Below are 22,479 nucleotides of genomic sequence, written 5' to 3'. Positions count from 1 at the left end.
CGGCCAAGCGCCCCCTCCCGCCACGTGCCGCCCCACCCGCCCTTAGGGACCGTGGGCAAAGAGGCCCTTCCCAAAGGCTGGACCACAGAGAGCGAGGAGGGAGCGGGAGGGGGGTCACTTCCGGCGGCCGCTTGGGGGACGCCGCCGCCGCGCGCGACCCCTAGAGGGAGGAGGGAGAATGGCAACCCGCGGCTTCATTCATTCATCATTCATTCATTCATTCAGTCGTCTTTATTGAGCACTTACTGTGTGCAGAGCACTGGACTAAGCGCTTGGGAAGTCCAAGTTGGCGACATAGAGAGACGGTCCCTACCCGACAGCGGGCTCGCAGGCTAGAAGGGGGAGACGGACAACAAAACAAAACATATTAACAAAATCAAATAAATAGAATAGATATGTACGAGTAAAATAAATAAATAAATGGAGTAATAAATATGTCCCCCAGTGAGCCACAGAGCCCCTAAAGTGCTCGTTTGGCTACCGACCCCGCAGCAGGGCGGATGGAGGGTAGACTGGAGGCGGGAGTAGGGAGCAGGGAGGCCGTGGCCTGACCTCCTAGAGACATTTGGGAAGCAGTGTGGCCTAGTGGAAAGGGCAGGAGACTGGGTGTCAGAGGACTTGTGCTCTAACCCAGGCTCTGCCCCTTGCTTGCGGTGTGATCCTGGGCAAGTCATCATCATCAATCGTATTTATCGAGCGCTTACTGTGTGCAGAGCACTGTACTAAGTGCTTGGGAAGTACAAGTTAGTAACATATAGAGACAGTCCCTACCCAGCAGTGGGCTCACAGTCTAAAAGTCACTTAACTTCTCTGTGCCTCAGTTCCCTCCTCTGCAGAATGGAGGTCCTGTATATATGTTTGTACATATTTATTACTCCATTTATTTCACTTGTACATATTTACTATTTATCTTGTTAGTACGTTTTGTTTTGTTGTCTGTCTGCCCCTTCTAGACTGTGAGCCCGCTGTTGGGTAGGGACCGTCCCTCTATGTCGCCAATTTGGACTTCCCAAGCGCTTAGTACAGTGCTCTGCACACAGTAAGCACTCAATAAATACGATTGAATGAATGAATGAATGAATGAATGAATGGGGGGTAGAGCAGAGGGAGTGAGTTGGGGTGATGGGGAGAGGGAGCTGAGGAAAAGGGGGGCACAGTCTGGGAAGGCCTCAGTGATCCCGGTCCAGGAAGACAGCAGGATCCGGGTTTGATTCCCCGCTCCGCCCCTTTGTCTGCTGTGCCACATTGTGTGACCTTGGGCAATTCAGTTAACTTCCCTGTGCCCCAGTTATTTTACGAGGATTAAGACTGTGAGCCCCATGTGGGACACAGACTACGTCCAACCCGATTCGCTTGTATCCACCCCATCGTTTAGTTCCAGTGCCTGGCCCATAATAATAATAATGATGGCATTTATTAAGCGCTTACTATGTGCAAAGCACTGTTCTAAGCGCTGGGGCGGTTACAAGGTGATTGGGTTGTCCCACGGGGGGCTCACACTCTTAATTCTCATTTTACAGATGGGGGAACTGAGGCCCAGAGAAGTGAAGTGACTTGCCCAAAGTCACACAGCTGACAATTGGCGGAGCCAGGATTTGAACCCACGACCTCTGACTCCAAAGCCCGGGCTTTTTCCACTTTTTTTTTTGCCACACTGCTACTCTAATAAATTGTATTCTCCCCAACACTTAGAACAGTGCTTGGCATATAGTAAGCGATTAACAAATGCTATTATTATTCATTCATTCAGTTGTATTTATTGAGCGCTTAATGTGTGCAGAGCACTGGACTAAGTGCTTGGAAAGTCCAAGTTGGCAACATATGGAGACGGTCCCTACCCAACACCGGGCTCACAGTCTAGAAGGGGGAGACAGATGACAAAACAAAACATATTAACAAAATAAAATAAATAATAATAATAATAGCGATGGCATTTATTAAGTGCTTACTACGTGCAAAGCACTGTTCTAAGCGCTGGGGAGGATACAAGGTGATCGGGTTGTCCCAAGTGGGGCTCACAGTCTTCATCCCCATTTTCCAGATGAGGGAACTGAGGCCCAGAGAAGTGAAGCGACTTGCCCAAGTCACCCAGCTGACAAGTGGCGGAGCTGGCATTTGAACCCATGACCTCTGACTCCAAAGCCCGGGATCTTTCCACTGAGCCACGCTGCTTCTCTAATAGAATAATAATAATAATGGCATTTATTAAGCACTTACTACGTGCAAAGCACTGTTCTAAGCACTGGGGTAGATGCAAGGTAATCAAGTTGTCCCACGTGGGGCTCACAGACTTGATCCCCATTTTCCAGATGAGGGAACTGAGGCCCAGAGAAGTGAAGCGACTTGCCCCAAGTCACCCAGCTGACAAGTGGCGGAGCAGGCATTCGAACCCATGACCTCCGACTCCAAAGCCCGGGCTCTTTCCACTGAGCCCCGCTAATAGAATAATAATAATAATAATGGCATTTATCAAGCACATACTATGTGGAAAGCACTGTTCTAAGCACTGGGGTAGATACAAGGTAATCAAGTTGTCCCATGTGGGGCTCACAGACTTAATCCCCATTTTCCAGATGAGGGAATGGAGGCCCAGAGAAGTGAAGCGACTTGCCCCAAGTCACCCAGCTGACACGTGGCGGACTCGGGATTCGAACCCATGACCTCCGACTCCAAAGCCCCGGCTCTTTCCATTGAGCCACGCTGCTTCTCTATTAGACTAGTGATAATATTATTATTGTAGGAGGGAAACACGAGAGGCCTGGGGACTTGAGTGGACGGGGGTTTCCATCCCTAGAGGTCTCTCTGTAGTTGGGGGGGGACTCTTATTTGTTTGGGGGGGTCAGGCACAGCGGCAGGGGGAGGGACGGGATGACCTTGGGGTTATTTTTCGGTGACTCAGTGGGGCGGGATGGGGAGGCCGGCCAGGCCCTCAGGGCTCCAGGAAACAAAAGGGAGGGGAGAGGCGAGGCTGGGCCATGAGTCACCGCATCCCCAAGGCCTGACACGGAAAAAGGAGCGGCCTCTCTCACATTCAGACATTCAGTCAGTCAGTCAGTCATTCAATCCTATTTATTGAGCGTTTAGTAGGCGCACAGCACAGGATTAAGTGCTTGGAAAGTACAATCCAGCAACCAATATTCATTCAATCATATTTATTGAGAGCTTACTGGGAGCACAGCACTGGACTATCCGCTTGGAAAGTACAATCCAGCAACCAATATTCACTCAGTTGTATTTATTAAGCGCTTACTGGGAGCACAGCACTGGACTAAGCACTTGGAAAGTACGATCCAGCAACCAATATTCATTCAGTCGTATTTATTAAGCGCTTACTGGGAGCACAGCACTGGACTAAGCGCTTGGAAAGTACGATCCAGCAACCAATATTCATTCAAGCCTATTTACTGAGCGCTTATTAGGTGCACAGCACAGGACTAAGTGCTTGGAAAGTACGATCCAGCAACCAATATTCATTCAAGCCTATTTACTGAGCGCTTATTAGGTGCACAGCACAGGACTAAGTGCTTGGAAAGTACGATCCAGCAACCAATATTCATTCAATCCTATTTATTGAGCGCTTATTAGGTACACAGCACAGGACTAAGCGCTTGGAAAGTACGATCCAGCAACCAATATTCATTCAATCCTATTTACTGAGTGCTTATTAGGTGCACAGCACAGGACTAAGCCCTTGGAAAGTACGATCCAGCAACCAATATTCATTCAATCCTATTTATTGAGCGCTTATTAGGTGCACAGCACAGGACTAAGAGCTTGGAAAGTATGATCCAGCAACCAATACTCATTCAATCGTATTTATTGAGCGCTTATTAGGTGCACAGCACGGGACTAAGCGCTTGGAAAGTACAATCCAGCAACGAACAGTCATTCAGTCGTATTTATTAAGCGCTTACTGGGAGCACAGCACTGGACTAAGTGCTTGGAAAGTACAATCCAGCAACCAATATTCATTCAGTCGTATTTATTGAGCGCTTACTGGGAGCACAGCACTGGACTAAGCGCTTGGAAAGTACGATCCAGCAACCAATATTCATAATCCTATTTATTGAGCGCTTATTAGGTGCACAGCACAGGACTAAGCGCTTGGAAAGTACGATCCAGCAAGCAATGTTCATTCAATCCTATTTATTGAGCACTTATTAGGTGCACAGCACAGGACTAAGCGCTTGGAAAGTACAATCCAGCAACCAATACTCATTCAATCGTATTTATTGAGCGCTTATTACGTGCACAGCAGAGGACTAAGCGCTTGGAAAGTATGATCCAGCAACCAATATTCATTCAATCGTATTTATTGAGCGCTTATTAGGTGCACAGCACAGGACTAAGCGCTTGGAAAGTACGATCCAGCAACCAATATTCATTCAATCGTATTTATTGAGTGCTTATTAGGTGCACAGCACAGGACTAAGCACTTGGAAAGTACAATCCAGCAACCAACATTCATTCAGTCGTATTTATTACGCGCTTACTGGGAGCACAGCACTGGACTAAGCGCTTGGAAAGTACAATCCAGCAACCAATATCGTGGCTCAGTGGAAAGAGCGCGGGCTTTGGAGTCAGAGGTCATGGGTTCAAATCCCAGCTCCGCCAATTGTCAGCTGTGTGACTTTGGGCAAGTCACTTAACTTCTCTGGGCCTCAGTTCCCTCATCTGTAAAATGGGGATTAAGACTGTGAGCCCCCCGTGGGACAACCTGATCACCTTGTAACCTCCCCAGCGCTTAAAACAGTGCTTTGCACATAGTAAGCGCTTAATAAATGCCATTATTATTATTCAATCGTATTTATTGAGCACTTATTAGGTGCACAGCAGAGGACTAAGAGCTTGGAAAGTACGATCCAGCAACCAATACTCACTCAATCGTATTTATTGAGCGCTTATTAGGTGCACAGCACAGGACTAAGAGCTTGGAAAGTACAATCCAGCAACCAATATTCATTCAATCGTATCTATTGAGCGCTAATTAGGCACACAGCACAGGACTAAGAGCTTGGAAAGTACTGTTGTCCACTAGCAGACTTGACATGACTGACTCCATTTTGTGTATGCTGACAGTAACCCTCCATTTCGTGCAGGCTGAGAGAACAACTCCTTTTTGTATTGTCTGCAACAGATGCCTTCAAGGCCATTAACAAGTAACACCTATCTATGTAAGGTCATAGGGCAGGTGACATCCTGCACATATCTATTCTATTTATTTTATTTTGTTAGTATGTTTGGTTTTGTTCTCCGTCTCCCCCTTTTAGACTGTGAGCCCACTGTTGAGTAGGGACTGTCTCTCTATGTTGCCAACTTGTACTTCCCAAGCGCTTAGTACTGTGCTCTGCACACAGTAAGCGCTCAATAAATACGATTGATGATGATGATGATGTGCTCTGCACACAGTAAGCGCTCAATAAATAGATAAATAAATAGAGAAGTAGCGTGGCTCAGCGGAAAGAGCTCGGGCTTTGGAGTCAGAGGTCATGGGTTCAAATCCCAGCTCTGCCAATTGTCAGCTGTGCGACTCTGGGCAAGTCACTTCACTTCTCTGTGCCTCAGTTACCTCATCTGTAAAATGGGGATTAAGACTGTCAGCCCCCCCGGGCGACAACCTGATCACCTTGTATTCTCTCCAGCGCTTAGAACAGTGCTTTGCACATAGTAAGCGCTTAATAAATCCCATTATTATTATTATTATTAATAAATACGATTGATTGATTGGCAGTGATAGAAGATAACGAGAATTTACACACCTATCTATGCAAGGCCATAGGGCAGATAACAACATCCTGCACAAGGCAGTGAGAACAGAGAATAATGAGATTTTGTAACATCCTGTCGGTCCTAATTGAATTCCTGAAATTTCCAAATGCCCCACTCCCATGTTGCTGTAACTCAATAAAAGACACAGAGATCTTGGGATCGGGGCTGCCTGTCACTCGGGCAGGTAGCCACTTTCCTTCATTACTGCTCTATCTGAACTCATGTCTCCGAATCATTTTTCCTATCTGCGTCACCACCCTGGGTACAAGAACCCTGTGGCCCATTTACACCGAGTTAACCTATTTTGCATCCTACTTGTCGATAACAGTACAATCCAGCAACCAATATTCATTCAATCGTATGTACTGAGCGCTTATTAGGTGCACAGCACTGGACTAAGCGCTTGGAAAGTACAATCCAGCAACCAATATTCATTCAGTTGTATTTATTGAGCACTTATTAGGTGCACAACACTGGACTAGCGCTTGGAAAGTACGATCGAGCAACCAATATTCATTCAATCGTATTTATTGAGCGCTTATTAGGTGCACAGCACAGGACTAAGCGCTTGGAAAGTACGATCCAGCATCCAATATTCATTCAATCCTATTTATTGAGCGCTTATTAGGTGCACAGCACAGGACTGAGCGCTTGGAAAGTACGATCCAGCAACCAATATTCATTCAATCGTATTTATTGAGCGCTTATTAGGTGCACAGCACAGGACTAAGCGCTTGGAAAGTACAATCCAGCAACCAATATTCATTGTCGCATTTATTAAGCGCTTACAGGGAGCACAGCACTGGACTAAGCTCTTGGAAAGTACAATCCAGCAACCAATATTCATTCAATCGTATTTATTGAGCGCTTATTAGGTGCACAGCACAGGACTAAGCGCTTGGAAAGTACAATCCAGCAACCAATATTCATTGTCGCATTTATTAAGCGCTTACAGGGAGCACAGCACTGGACTAAGCTCTTGGAAAGTACAATCCAGCAACCAATATTCATTCAATCGTATTTATTGAGCGCTTATTAGGTGCACAGCACAGGACTAAACGCTTGGAAAGGACAATCCAGCAACCAATATTCATTCAATCGTATTTACTGAGCGCTTATTAGGTGCACAGCACTGGACTAAGCACTTGGAAAGTACAATCCAGCAACCAATATTCATTCAATCGTATTTACTGAGCGCTTATTAGGTGCACAGCACTAGACTAAGCACTTGGAAAGTACAATCCAGCAACCAATATTAATTCAATAGTATTGAGTGCTTACTGGGAGCATAGCACTGGACTAAGCGCTTGGAAAGTACAATCCAGCAACCAATATTCATTCAGTCGTATTTATTAAGCGCTTACTGGGAGCACAGCACTGGACTAAGCGCTTGGAAAGTACAATCCAGCAACCGATATTCATTCAGTCGTATTTATTGAGCGCTTACTGGGAGCACAGCACTGGACTAAGCGCTTGGAAAGTACAATCCAGTAACCAATATTCATTCAGTCGTATTTATTGAGCGCTTACTGTGTGCAGAGCACTGAGACTAAGCGCTTGGATAATACAATCCAGCAACGTACAGAGTCAAACACTACCAACAACGGGCTCGCCGTCTAGAAGAGGGGGAGACAGACAACAAAACAAGTAGACAGGCATCGATAGCATCGATATAAGGAAATGGAATTACCGATCTTTGCACATCATTAAAAAATAGAATAATCGGCTGTGTGACTTTGAGCAAGTCACTTCACTTCTCTGAGCCTCAGTGACCTCATCTGGAAAACGGGGATGAAGACTGGGAGCCCCCCCCCGTGGGCCAACCTGATCCCCCTGTGACCTCCCCGGCGCTTAGAACAGGGCTTTGCACAGAGGAAGCGCTTAATACATGCCATCATTATGGTGATTAGCACCGATATACACAAGTGGTGTGGGGAGGGGGGTAGAGCAGAGGGAGGGGAGTCGGAGAGGGGGAGCCGAGGAAAAGCGGGGCCCCCGGGGCTCCCCCGGGGCTCCCCCGGGGCTCCCCCGAGGCCTGCGGCAGGCGGCCTGCCCTCGGGGCTCCCCTCCGGGCTCCGGGCCTGGGCCCGTGCGGGCCGCACCCCGCCGTCCCAGGGGAGACAAGCCCCGCCCCAGGGGGGAGGGGGACACCCCTGCTCCCTCTTAAAGACACAAAACCGAGCCTTGCTTTTTCTTTCTTTCTCTCTTTCTCTCTCTCTCTCTCTCTCTCTCTCTCTCTCTCTCTCTCTCTCTCTCTCTCTCTCTCTCTCTCTCTCTCTCTCTCTCACTCTCTCTCTCTCTTTCTTTCTTTTTCTTTCTTTCTTTCTCTCTTTCTCTTTCTTTCTTTCTTTCTTTCTTTCTTTCTTTTCCTTCCTTCCTTCCTTCCTTCTTCTTCCTTCCTATATTCCTTCTTTTTTCTTTCTTTTCTCTTCTTTTTCTCTCTTGCTGCTCTCCTGCTCCGTCTTAAAGACACAAAACCTATTCTTTCTTTCTTTCTTTCTTTCTTTCTCTTTCTTTCTTTCTTTCTTTCTTTCTTTCCTTTCTTTCCTTCCTTTCTTTCTTTCTTTTTCTTCCTTCCTTTCTTCCTTCCTTTTTTCTTTCTTTTTCTCTTCTTTCTCTTGCTGCTCTCCTGCTCCATCTTAGACACAAAACCTATACTTCCTTCCTTCCTTCCTTCCTTTCTTTCTTTCTCTCTCTTCCTTCCTTTCTTCCTTCTTTTTTCTTTCTTTTTCTCTTCTTTTTCTCTCTTGCTACTCTCCTGCTCCATCGTAAAGACACAAAACCTTTTCTTTCTTTCTTTCTTTCTTTCTTTCTTTCTTTCTCTTTCTTCCTTCCTTCCTTCCTTTCTTTCTTTGTCTTTCTCTTCTTTCTCTCTTGCTGCTCTCCTGCTCCATCTTAGACACAAAACCTGTACTTCCTTCCTTCCTTTCTTTCCTTTCTTTCCTTTCTTTCCTTTCTTCCTTTTTCTTCCTTCCTTTCTTCCTTCCTTTTTTCTTTCTTTTTCTCTTCTTTCTCTCTTGCTGCTCTCCTGCTCCATCTTAGACACAAAACCTGTACTTCCTTCCTTCCTTCCTTTCTTTCTTTCTTTCTTTCTCTTCCTTCCTTCCTTCCTTCCTTCCTTCCTTCCTTTCTTTCTTTCTTTCTTTCTCTTCCTTCCTTCCTTTCTTTCTTTCTTTCTCTTTCTTTCTTTCTTTCTTCCTTTTTCTCCCTTCCTTCCTTCCTTCCTTCCTTCCTTTCTTTCTTCCTCCTTTCTTCCTTCCTTTCTTTTTTCTTCCTTCCTTCCTTTTTCTTTCTTTTTCTCTTCTTTCTCTCTCTTTCTTGCTGCTCTCCTGCTCCATCTTAGACACAAAACCTATCTTTTCTTTCTTTTTCTTTTTCTTTCCCTGTTTCTCTTTTTCTTTCTCTTTCTCTTGCTTTCTTTTTCTCTCTCTCTTTTTCTTTCTTTTTCTCAATCAATCGTATTTGTTGAGCTCTTACTGTGTGCAGAGCACTGGACTAAGCGCTTGGGAAGTCCAAGTCGGCAACACACAGAGGCAGTCCCTACCCAACAGCGGGCTCACAGGCTAGAAGGGGGAGACAGAGAACAAAACCAAACATACTAACAAAATAAAATAAATAGAATAGATATGTACAAGTAAAATAAATAGAGTAATAAATATGTACAAACATATACACATATATACAGGTGCTGTGGGGAAGGGAAGGAGGTAAGACGGGGGGGGGGGGATGGAGAGGGGGACGAGGGGGAGAGGAAGGAAGGGGCTTAGTCTGGGAAGGCCTCCTGGAGGAGGCCAGGATGAAGAAACTGAGGCCCAGAGAAGTGGAGGGAATTGCCCGAGGTCACACAGCCAAACAAGTGGCAGAGATTGGATTAAAACCCAGGTCTTTCTGATGCCCAGGCCCATGCTCACTAGGCCACACTCATTCTCAATCATAAATAAATAAATAAATAGAGTAATAAATAAGTACAAACATATATACATATATACAGGTGCTGTGGGGAAGGGAGGGAGGTAAGATGAGGGGGATGGAGAGGGGGACGAGGGGGAGAGGAAGGAAGGGGCTCAGTCTGGGAAGGCTTCCTGGAGGAGGTGAGCTCTCAGTAGGGCCTTGAAGGGAGGGAGAGCTAGCTTGGCGGATGGGCAGTGGGGGCTCAGCCTGGGAAGGCCTGCAGGAGGTGAGCGTTTAGTACAGCGTTCCTAGTACAGCGGAGGTGGGCGTTTCCCAAGCGTTTAGTACAGCGCTCCGCACTCAGTAAGCGCTCAATAAATACGATGCAGTATCACCTTGCATCCCAGCGCTTAGAACAGTGCTTTGCACATAGTAAGCGCTTAATAAATGCCATTATTATTATTATTATTATATCCCCCCAGCCCCAGCTCTTGGAAAATAGGCAGGCGCTAGGACCCCGTGGGAGCAGGGCGGGGCTCCCCCTCCCCTTCCCTCCCCCTTCCCCCCCACTTCCCGGTGTCCCCTCCCCCCTTCCCGGTGTCCCCTCCCCCCCCATTCCTCAGTGTCCCTTCCTCCTCCTCCTCCTCCTCCTCCTCCTCTGCCGGTGTCAGCCGCCCAGGCCGCAGCCGAGGCCCGCCCAGACGTCAGGGTGAGCTCTCCACCGGGGGGAGACCCCCCACCCCCCGAATCACGCCCCCCCCCCCCAAGGCCCCCAAGTCCCCCCGAGCCCGGGGTGGGGCCCCCCCAAAGGACGGGGCGCCCGGGAGCCGGATAACGGGGAGCTCCCAGCTCTTACAACAGTGCTTGGCGCATAATAAGCTCTTAAAAAATCAGCATCATCATCATGGCATTTATTAAGCGCTTACTCTGTGCCAAGCACTGTTCTAAGCGCTGGGGAGGTTACAAGGTGATCAGGTGGTCCCACGGGGGGCTCACAGTCTTACCCTTACTACTACTACTACTAATAATGATGGCATTTATTAAGCGCTTACTATGTGCCAAGCGCTGGGGAGGTTACAAGGTCATCAGGTTGGCCCACGGGGGGCTCACAGTTTTACCCTTACTACTACTACTACTACTAATGATGGCATTTATTAAGCGCTTACTATGTGCCAAGCACTGTTCTAAGCGCTGGGGAGGTTACAAGGTGATCAGGTGGTCTCACGGGGGGCTCACAGTCTTACCCTTACTACTACTACTACTAATAATAATAATGATGGCATTTATTAAGCGCTTACTATGTGCCAAGCCCTGTTCTAAGCGCTGGGGAGGTTACAAGGTGATCAGGTTGGCCCACGGGGGGCTCACAGCCTTACCCTTACTACTAATAATAATAATGATGGCATTTATTAAGCGCTTACATTGTGCCAAGCACTGTTCTAAGCGCAGGGGAGGTTACAAGGTGATCGGGTGGTCTCACGGGGGGCTCACAGTCTTACCCTTACTACTACTACTACTACTAATAATAATGATGGCATTTATTAAGCGCTTACTATGTGCCAATCCCTGTTCTAAGCGCTGGGGAGGTTACAAGGTGATCAGGTTGGCCCACGGGGGGCTCACAGTCTTACCCTTACTACTACTAATAATAATGATGGCATTTATTAAGCGCTTACATTGTGCCAAGCACTGTTCTAAGCGCTGGGGAGGTTACAAGGTGATCAGGTTGGCCCACGGGGGGCTCACAGTCTTCATCCCCATTTTACGGATGAGGGAACTGAGGCCTAGAGGAGTGAAGTGACTTGCCCAGAGTCACACAGCTGACAATTGGGGGAACCGGGATGGCAATGGCAATCGTATTTATTGAGCGCTTACTGTGTGCAGAGCACTGGACTAAGCGCTTGGGAAGTCCAAGTTGGCAACATCTAGAGATGGTCCCCACCCAACAGTGGGCTCACAGTCTAGAAGGGGGAGACAGACAACAAACAAAACCAAACATATTAACAAAATAAAATAAATAGAATAGATATGTACAAGTAAAATAAATAGAGTAATAAATCCGTACAAACATCTATACATATATACAGGTGTTGTGGGGAAGGCAAGGAGGTAAGGCGGGGGGGATGAAGACTGTGAGCCCCCCGTGGGACAACCTGATGACCTTGTATCTCCCCCAGCGCTTAGAATAGTGCTTGGCACATAGTAAGCGCTTATTAAACTGCTATTGTTAATTGTTAACAATTATTAAACTGTTATTGTTATTCTTTTAGACTGTGAGCCCACTGTTGGGTAGGGACTGTCTCTATATGTTGCCAACTTGTACTTCCCAAGCGCTTAGTACAGTGCACTGCACACAGTAAGCGCTCAATAAATACGATTGATGATGATTAAATACCAACATTATTATCTGTCCTCTCCTGCAGGATCCCCATCGGCTCCAGCATGTTCCTGGTCAACTCCTTCTTGGGGGGTGGCAAGGGAGGAGGGGGCTTCCCTGGCTTCGGAGGAGGAGGAGGTGGAGGAGGAGGAGGAGGAGGGGGCATCGCTGGCAACATTGGCAACGTCATCGGGGGCTTCCTGAGCGGCGGGGGTGCCCGGCCTGGAGGAGGGGGCTCCGGAGGGGCCATGGGCATCCTTGGCGGGGTCATCAGTGCCATCAGGTGAGGAGGGGGCTCCGGCCAAGAACAACAATACTGATGATGACATTGGTTAAGCGCTTACTATGTGCCAAGCACTGTTCTAAGCTCTGGGAGGGGATCCAAGGTCATCAGGTTGGCCCACGGGGGGCTCACAGTCTTCACCCCCCTTTTATTATCATTATTAATAACAATACCTTTTAATAACAATAATGATGGTATTTGTTAAGCGCTTACTATGTGCCAAGCACTGTTCTAAGCGCTGGGGGGGATCCAAGGTCATCACGTTGGCCCACGGAGGGCTCACAGTTTTCATCCCCCTTTTAATAATAATAATGGTATTTGTTAAGCACTTACTATGTGGGAAGCACTGTTCTAAGCACTGGGGGGGATCCAAGGTCATCAGGTTGGCCCACGGGGGGCTCACAGTCTTCATCCCCGTATTAATAACAATAATAATAATGATGACATTTGTTAAGCGCTTACTATGTGCAAAGCACTGTTCTAAGCACTGGGGGGGATCCAAGGTGATCGGGTTGTCTCTCCGGGGGCTCACAGCCTTCATCCCCCATTTAATAATAATAATGATGACATTTGTTAAGCGCTTACTATGTGCGAAGCACTGTTCTAAGAGCTGGGGGGATCCAAGGTGATCAGGTTGTCCCACGGGGAGCTCACAGTCTTCACCCCCCTTTTATTAATAATAATAATAATGATGGTATTTGTTAAGCGCTTACTATGTGCCAGGCACTGTTCTAAGTGCTGGGGGGGGATCCAAGGTGATCAGGTTGTCCCACGGGGGGGCTCACAGTCTTCATCCCCCTTTTAATAACAATAATAATAATAATGATTGTATTTAAGCGCTTACTATGTGCCAAGCACTGTTCTAAGCGCTGGGGAGGTTACAAGGTGATGAGGTTGTCCCACGGGGGGCTCAGAGTCTCCATCCCCCTTTTAATAATAATAATAATGATGGTATTTGTTAAGCGCTTACTATGTGCGAAGCACTGTTCTAAGCGCTGGGGAGGTTACAAGGTGATCAGGTTGTCCCACGGGGGGCTCACAGTTTTCATCCCCGTTTTACAGATGAGGTAACTGAGGCCCAGAGAAGTGAAGTGACTTGCCCAAAGTCACACAGCTGATAGCTGGCGGAGCGGGGATTTTACAGATGAGGTCACTGAGGCCCAGAGAAGTGAAGTGACTCGCCCAAAGTCACCCAGCTGACAGTTGGCGGGGCCGGGATTTGAACCCATGACCTCTGACTCCAAAGCCCGGGCTCTTTCCACTGAGCCACGCGGGGTGCTGCTGCCCAGAGCGCTTAGAACAATGCTCGGCGCATAGGAAGCGCTTAGTAAACACCTTTAGTATGAATGATGGGGGCTTGGAACAGTGCACGTAGTAGGCCGTTATTATTGCGCGACCCCACTTTCTGGGCTGAAAGCATCGGGAGTTTATTACACGACCCCTCTTTCTGGGCTGAAAGCATCAGGCGTTGATAAGCCCCGCTCACATTTGGGAACATAGGCCTCACCCTCCGCCTGGGGACTAGGATTCGAACCCAAGCCACACCCCGTTGGGCGGAGGGAGGGTCACAGCCCGGCCAGCTGGTTTTGTTGGCTGGTGGATCCGCTTCCTGCACCCACGGGCTGCCTGCGGTGGACTCATTCATTCATTCAATCGTCTTTAAAAATAAATAAAGAATGGCATTTGTTAAGCGCTTACTATGTGCCAAGCACTGTTCTAAGCGCTGGGGGGATACAAGGTGATCAGGTTGGCCCATGTAGGGCTCCCAGTCTTCATCCCCATTTTCCAGATGAGGGAACTGAGGCTCAGTGAAATAACTTGCCCGAGGTCACACAGCAGATACGTGGCGGGGATTAGAACCCACGACCTCTGACTCCCAAACCCGGGCTCTTTCCACTGAGTCACGCTGCTTCTCCCGAATTATAATTCTGTTTATTTACATTGCTTGTTTCCTTGTCTTGATGTCTGTCGCCTCCCCCCCCAATCAATCAATCAATCGTATTTATTGAGCGCTTACTGTGTGCAGAGCACTGGACTAAGCGCTTGGGAAGTCCAAGTTGGCAACATATAGAGACAGTCCCTACCCAACAATCAATCAATCGCATTTATTGAGCGCTTACTGTGTGCAGAGCACTGGACTAAGCGCTTGGGAAGTACAAGTTGGTAACATCTAGAGACGGTCCCTACCCAACAGCGGGCTCACAGTCTAGAAGGGGGAGACAGAGAACAAAACCAAATGTACTAACAAAATAAAATAAATAGAAATGTACAAGTAAAAAAAATAAATAGAGTAATAAATATGTACAACCATATATACAGACTGTAAGCCCGGTGTGGGCAGGGATTGTCTCTCTTTAGTGCTGTATTAGCCTTGCCAAGCGCTTAGTACAGTGCTCTGCGGGCAGGAAGCACTCAATAAATGATTGAATTAGCTCTCTTCCTCCCTTCAAGGCCCTACTGAGAGCTCACCTCCTCCAGGAGGCCTTCCCACTCTGAGCCCCTTCCTTCCTCTCCCCCTCGTCCCCCTCTCCATCCCCCCATCTTACCTCCTTCTCTTCCCCACAGCACCTTTATATATGTATATATGTTTGTACATATTTATTACTCTATTTTACTTGTACATATCTATTCCATTCATTTTATTTTGTTAGTGTGTTTGGTTGTTTTTTTTTTTCTCTGTCTCCCCCTTTTAGACTGTGAGCCCAATGTTGGGTAGGGACTGTCTCTATATGTTGCCAATTTGTACTTCCCAAGCGCTTAGTACAGTGCTCTGCACATAGTAAGCGCTCAATAAATATGATTGATTGATTGATTTTGTTCTCCGTCTCCCCCTTTTAGACTGTGAGCCCGCTGTTGGGTAGGGACCGTCTCTATATGTTGCCGACTTGGACTTCCCAAGTGCTTAGTCCAGTGCTCTGCACACAGTAAGCGCTCAATAAATACGATTGATTGATTGAATGAATGAATGAATGCTGTGCAGACAGTAAGTGCTCAATAAATATGATCGAGTGAATGAATGCCTCCCCCCGCAGTGGTAACGCGCCTCTCTTTTTCTCCCCAACTCTCCCAGCGAAGCAGCAGCTCAGTACAACCCCGAGCCTCCTGTAAGTGCCCCCGGCCCACCCATCGGACCCCCGTCCCCCAAGTCGTTCCTGAGGGCCGGGTGGGGAGTCTCTGGGTCCCCAGTGGGGTGGGAAAGGAGGAGTCCAGCTTTCTCCCCGGCTCCTGGCTCGGGGTGGGCAGGGGCGGCCGGGCCCGGGGAGCGGGTGACGTGATGCCCTCCCGCCCCCAGCCCCCCCCGCACCCACTACTCCAACATCGAGGCCAACGAGAGCGAGGAGATGCGGCAGTTCCGGAGACTGTTCACCCAGTTGGCCGGAAAGGTGAGCCGCCTGTTCGTCACCCCCACTCCTTCTCTTTCTTGGTTCTTTGTTTCTTTTCAACGGCATCTGCTAAGCATTTCCTACGTCCCGGACGCTGTGCTAAATACAGTCTGATCGTGTTGGACGCAGTCCCTGTCCCACGTGGGGCTCGCAGTCTTAATCCCCACTTTACAGATGAGGGAACTGAGGCCCAGAGAAGTGACTCGCCTGGGCAGACGAGTGGCCGAGGCGGGATTAGAACCCAGGTCCTTCCCGCTCCCAGGCCTGAACTCCATCCCCTAGGCCACGCTGCTTCGCTGGCCTTCCCAGACTGAGCCCCTTCCTTCCTCTCCCCCTCGTCCCCCTCTCCATCCCCCCCATCTTACCTCCTTCCCTTCCCCACAGCACCTGTATATATGTATATATCACCATCATCAATCATATTTATTGAGCGCTTACTGTGTGCAGAGCACTGTACTAAGCGCTTGGGAAGTACAAATTGGCAACATATAGAGACAGTCCCTACCCAACAGTGGGCTCACAGTCTTTCCCAGACTGAGCCCCTTCCTTCCTCTCCCCCTCGTCCCCCTCTCCATCCCCCCCATCTTACCTCCTTCCCTTCCCAACAGCACCTGTATATATGTATATATGTTTGTACATATTTATTATTCTATTTATTTATTTATTTTATTTGTACATATCTATTCTATTTATTTTATTTTGTTAGTATGTTTGGTTTTGTTCTCTGTCTCCCCCTTTTAGACTGTGAGCCCACTGTTGGGTAGGGACTGTCTCTAGATGTTGCCAATTTGTACTTCCCAAGCGCTTAGTACAGTGCTCTGCACATAGTAGGCGCTCAATAAATACGATTGATGATGATGATGATATGTTTGTACATATTTATTACTCTATTTATTTATCTTGTACATACCTATTCTATTTTATTTTGTCAGTATGTTTGGTTTTGTTCTCTGTCTCCCCCTTCTAGACTGTGAGCCCGCTGTTGGGTAGGGACTGTCTGTATGTGTTGCCAACTTGTACTTCCCAAGCGCTTCGTACAGTGCTCTGCACACAGTAAGTGCTCAGTAAATACGATTGATAGGTTGATTGATTGGCCTTCGAGCCTGGCTTCCCACTGGCCCACAGCCCTTTGCTGGCCGTGGTGGTCTTCCCTCCCGCCCTGGCTGGTTCTCGCCCCTCCCCCGGTTTGGATCCATCCGGAGTCGGTGGTGGTCCCTGGGGAGTTGGGGAGCCTCTGACGCCAAACAATTCCTCCCCCAGGACCTGGAAGTGAGCGCCTCAGAGCTGATGAATATTCTCAACAAAGTGGTGACTCGGCGTGAGTGGCCCCCCGGGGCCGGATGGGGAGAGGGCTGGGGGGCTGGGGTTTGATGGAGGGGGTTGCCCTTCCCAGAGATCCCAGGAGGTTTGGGGCTCACCGCTGGTGGTCTCAGCCCCCTGCCAGGAATCCCACCCTGCAAGCGCTCAATAAATACGATTGAATGAATGAATGAATGTGAGGCCATGTCTGGAGGCCTCTTCTTGTCACCCCTGACCTCTGGGCCGACCCCCCAACTGCCCCCCACTCCCCACCCTACGGAACTCGGCTCGGGGGTGGCCCACCCAGCCCCCAGGACTCTCACTGGTCCTCTTATCTGTCCGTCCCCCTTCCCTTCCCCGTAGACCCGGACCTGAAGACAGACGGATTTGGGATCGATACCTGCCGCAGCATGGTCGCCGTCATGGATGTATCCTAGCTCTCTTCCTCCCTTCAAGGCCCTACTGAGAGCTCACCTCCTCCAGGAGGCCTTACCAGACTGAGCCCCTTCCTTCCTCTCCCCCTCGTCCCCCTCTCCATCCCCCCATCTTACCTCCTTCCCTTCCCACAGCACCTGTATATATGTATATATGTTTGTACATATTTATTACTGTATTTATTTATTTTACTGGTACATATCTATTCTATTTATTTTATTTTGTTAGTGTGTTTGGTTTTGTTCTCTGTCTCCCCCTTTTAGACTGTGAGCCCACTGTTGGGTAGGGACTGTCTCTATATGTTGCCAACTTGTACTTCCCAAGCGCTTAGTACAGTGCTCTGCACACAGTAAGTGCTCAGTAAATACAATTGATTGATTGATAGGGGGGCAGGGGGCTGCAGGGAGGCGGATCTCTGTCCCTTCTCCTCCCTGTGTCCAACCAGGATCTGGGGCCCAGGTTGGACTGGGCTTCGTTTGCCTACTCATTAGCCGGTCCCCTGCCCCGAAATTCCCTGCCCCATTTTTTCTTAACACTTTGCCCTCAGAGTGACACAACCGGGAAGCTTGGGTTTGAGGAATTCAAGTATCTGTGGAACAACATCAAAAAATGGCAGGTAAAGTTTGCTCCAACTCCTGTGAGAGTCTGGGAGGAGCTGGGACTTCCGGTGCTTTGCACATAGTAAGCGCTTAATAAATGCCATCATCATCATTATTATTATTATTCCAGGGTCTTCTCTAGGCCCGGAACCTCTAGGGGGAAAGGGGACACGGGGCCGGCTCCCTTAAATAACCTTGACGGATTGGTGGATTGATCTTTGGACCCATCCTCTCCCCCCAATCTCAGTCAGAGCTCCGCCCCCCAACTCATCCCCCCCCCGCCAGACCCCTGGCAATCACCTCTCCCCCAGCAAGGCTTAATGTGTGGGGGTCTCAGTGACCTCATCTGTAAAATGGGGATGAAGACCGGGAGCCTCATGTGGGACAGGGACTGTGTCTAACCCGATTACCTTGTATCCACCCCAGTTTTTGTTCTGACGACTTGAAACCTGTCCTCATGTTTTGTCGCCTGTCTCCCCCTTCTAGACTGTGAGCCCGTTGTGGGGTAGGGACCGTCTCTACAGGTTGCCAACTTGTCCTTCCCAAGCGCTTAGTACAGTGCTCTGCACACAGTAAGCGCTCAATAAATACGATTGAATGAATGAATGCCCCCACCCTACCCCCATTCTGGGCTTCCATTGGGTCCTATTCAAAGGGCTGGGGGAGGGCAGAGATGGTGGGGTGGGGTGGGGGTTTCTCACCATTGCGCTCCGCTCCTCCACCCCCAGTGCATCTACAAGCAGTTTGACGTGGATCGATCTGGGACCATCGGAAGCAGTGAGCTCCCGGGTGCCTTCGAGGCTGCAGGTGGGAAAGGAGGAGGGGAGGGGGTGACCCAGGAACGTGTGTGTGAGCCCCATTCCCTCCCTGCCCCCCAGGCTGGGTTAGACCGTGCATCCCGCTAGGTGACCCCTTGGGAAAAGGCAGCAGGGGGTGGTCCCCGGAAGAGCGGGGCGGGATGGATCCCCCGGAGCAACTCCCTTGCCAACTCGCCCCCCTGGCCCCACAGGCTTCCGCCTGAACGAGCAGCTCTACCAGATGATCATCCGACGCTACTCGGACGAGGACGGCAACATGGACTTCGACAACTTCATCAGCTGCCTCGTGCGCCTGGACGCCATGTTCCGTGAGTCTGGTCCCCCGAAAGGGCCTCCTCGACGAGCCTGGCCAGGGACACCCCAAAGCGAACAGCATCCCCATCCCTCAGAGACATCAAGTCCTCCTTCCTTCCCCTTTCTCCAGCCGGGACGCCTCCCCCCTCAGCTCCTGGGGATCCCTCCGGTTCCCGAGGGAACAGGAAAGGGCCCAGCTATCGCTATATTGGGGTGGGAGGGATGTGATTAAAAGCACTGAGAGTCTTTCCACTCCCCCGTCACGTTCTCCCCTTTCCCGCAGGTGCCTTCAAGTCTCTGGACAAGGATGGGGATGGTAAAATCCGAGTGAACATCCAGGAGGTAGGAAAGGGACCCCGCCACCCCGTCTAGCCGGGAGGGACCCCCGGACTCAGGTTTAGCCTCTGATGGGCTCACTAACGATCGGGGCCCAGCAGCTCTTGTCCTCATTGTGACCTTCAAAGGTATTTGAGCGCCTGCTGCGTGCAGAGCACTGTACTAAGCGCTCGGGAGAGTTCAGCAGAAGTAAGATGGGCTCACTGCCCTCAAGGGGCTTACAGACTATTGGGAGATTTCATTCATTCATTCAATCGTGTTTATCGGGCGCTTACTCTGTGCAGAGCACCGTACTGAGCGCTTGGAAAGTACAGTTCGGCCACAGATAGGGACAATCCCTACCCAACAACTGGCTCACAGTCTAGGAGGGGGAGACAGACAACAAAACAAAACCGAGAGGCCAAAAATGAAGCCGATACATGCGCGTTATTGCCAAAGGGGATGTGAGCTCGGAATTCTTTAGAATTTCAGCTAGAATTGGCTGAAAGGATGATAGGCTCAGGATGGTGGGGAATTACTAAGGGAAAGCTTACGGGAGGAGGTGGGATTGGAATGTGGGGAAAGCTGCAGCCCGTGAGGTGGAGAGAGAGGAAGTTCGAAGCTGGGGGGATTGGGGATGGGGAAGCAACTTGGGTGAGGGGATGGAAGCGGGAGTCGAGAGTGAGGAGCAGCTAGAGGTTTGGCTCGGGTGCAGTGAAGACAGTGAGCTGAGGAATAGTGGGAGAAGAAAGCAGGTAAGCAGTTAGAGGTTTGGCTCGGGTGCAATGAAGACAGCTGAGGAATAGTGGGAGAAGAAAGCAGGTAAGCAGCTAGAGGTTTGGCTCGGGTGGAATGAAGACAGTGAGCTGAGGAATAGTGGGAGAAGAAAGCAGGTAAGTAAGGTGAGGGCCAAGTGCTGGGGTGTCTTCAGGCTGATTCTGAGGAGCATGGAAAAGAGATTGGAGATGAAGAGGTTGGAGATTGGGCCTAATGTAATATCAAGCCACAGTGTGACCAGACCGGAATTCATAGTGGAGAAGGGGCAGATTTTTGGAAGTGTTAAAAGCCACTTATTTCCCAGTTGGCTGCACACACAATTGTACCATCACTGTCTTCAGGGAAAAAGGAAAAATACCTTCTCCAATTTTACCTTATTTGCAAAAACTGGACAGCAAAATTACAAGCCAGCACTGAGAGCTCTACTTTGTTAGATTTGGACAGACAGGAACAATTGACAATTATTGTTACTAGTAATAATAATTAGGGTACTTGTGAAGTGCTTACAACGTGCCAAGCACTAAGCACTGGGATAGATACAAGTTCATCAGATTGGACACAGTCCCTGGACCAAATTGGGGGGGGGGGGGGGGGGTCCGGTCCCACTCATATCCCCATTTTACAGATGAAGTACCTGAGGCCCAGAGAAGTTAAGTGACTTGCCCGAGGTCACACAGCGTACAAGTGGCAGAGCTGGGACTAGAACCCAGGTCCTTCTGACTGCTAGGCCCGTGCTCTAGCCACTAAGCCATGCTGCTTCTCATCATCTGGCCCTAGCTCCCCCTTTGCTGTGCTGAGTTGGTGGGGGGGCAGAAGGGGCTTGTAGCGGAGGAGCCCCCCCGCAGCCCCCGTAGTCTGAGCCTGATCCCCTTCTTCTGTCCCTCTTCAGTGGCTGCAGCTGACCATGTACTCGTGAGGCCGCCGTGGGGCTGGCCCCCCTCCCGCCGCCCCCACCAGCCGGTGTCAGAGCTGCTGATTGAGGGGACCCCCTTCTCTCCTCCCCCCACCATCCAGCCTGGACTCCAGCCCCCTCTGGGACGCGCCCTCCTCCTCCTCCTCCTCTCCCTGCCTGCCAGGCTTCCCACTCTCTGAGACTTGTTTATCTTAGGATCCTTGTTTGTTTGGATTTTTCGAGCAACAGCCTGGCCTTCCCTCCCGCACTCCCACAACCCTGCAAAACCTGCACATGCTAGTGAGGACCACCCCCCTTCCCATCTCTGAGTACTGCTTCCTTCCCGTCTCCCCGTCGCTGAGCACGGCCCCCCCGTCCCCTTCTCTGAGCATCGCTGCCAACCTCTTGCTCCCAGTGACAGACGCCCTGCAGCTCCACACCCAGACACCCCCAACACGCCACCCTCACGCTTCTGCAGGCCTACCCACGCCAAAACATGCCTCAGAGCGGACCCCTTGTAACGCGCCATGCCCAAATGGGGACCACGGGCCAGGCCTCGCCCTCTCCTGCCACCCCAGTCCCTGGGGACCCCCCCTTCTCCCCCTTCCTCCCCCCACCGGGGCTTGGTGACTGTGGGTTGACCCTCCCCTGGAGCTGTTTGGTCGCCTGGTGGCAGCTGCCAGAGCAGAAAATAAACATGTTTTCCAGCTGCTGGTTGTGTCGCTCTCCTGCCGACCCTCACACCCCCTTTCCGACCCATCCCCCTCAGCTCTTAACCTCTCCGCAGCCAGAAGCAGCTGCTTCTGGGGAGGAGCCAGAATAAGGACAGGGAACACAAGTGGCTTAGATGGAGGGACGCCACCGTGGTCCGGGGGTTCGGGGTCTTTCCCCTCTTCCCCGCTCTAGTGGAGATGAGGCCCTGGACAACTTGGTGCAAATAATAATAATGGCAATTATTAAGTGCTTAGTATGTGCAAAGCACTGTTCTAAGCGCTGGGGAGGTTACAAGGTGATCAGGTTGTCCCATGGGGGGGCTCACAGTCTTAATCCCCATTTTTACAGATGAGGTAACTGAGGCACAGAGAAGAGACTTGCCCAAAGTCACACAGCTGACAAGTGGCAAAGAGAAAGCGTGGGCAGAGGGGTTGCCAGGCTGGGCCTGGGCCCTGATTCCCCGCTCCCTCTCCTCTCCCGGCCCCAGCAGGGCCCCGATCCCGGGAATCAGGAGGGGAAGGCGGAGGGAGCACCGGCTTCTGATAGTCTCTGTGGGTGTCCATAAATATTCATGTTCACTCATTACTAGGAATGAATGATTGTTTATGAATGAGGGGTTCAAAGTCCAGGGGA

At 49.9% G+C, this 22,479-nt stretch overlaps 1 protein-coding gene across 1 annotated transcript; it reads left to right on the top strand.

Moving 5' to 3' along the window:
• Nucleotides 1–10,266: 10,266 nt before the first annotated feature.
• CAPNS1 (calpain small subunit 1) lies at nt 10,267–21,843 on the top strand. Its single transcript, XM_038767078.1, has 11 exons — nt 10,267–10,369; nt 12,084–12,320; nt 15,391–15,424; nt 15,614–15,703; nt 16,964–17,021; nt 17,366–17,430; nt 17,985–18,053; nt 18,765–18,843; nt 19,046–19,162; nt 19,432–19,490; nt 21,130–21,843. The coding sequence occupies exons 2-11, from the start codon at nt 12,103–12,105 to the stop codon at nt 21,154–21,156; spliced, it is 816 nt and encodes a 271-aa protein (XP_038623006.1). The 5' UTR covers nt 10,267–10,369; nt 12,084–12,102; the 3' UTR covers nt 21,157–21,843.
• Nucleotides 21,844–22,479: the final 636 nt, after the last annotated feature.

Source organism: Tachyglossus aculeatus, chromosome 26, assembly GCF_015852505.1.
Source record: "Tachyglossus aculeatus isolate mTacAcu1 chromosome 26, mTacAcu1.pri, whole genome shotgun sequence".
Lineage (NCBI taxonomy): Eukaryota > Metazoa > Chordata > Mammalia > Monotremata > Tachyglossidae > Tachyglossus > Tachyglossus aculeatus.
Note: the sequence above shows the minus strand (reverse complement) of the source record. Positions and strands in the feature narration are given on the sequence as shown.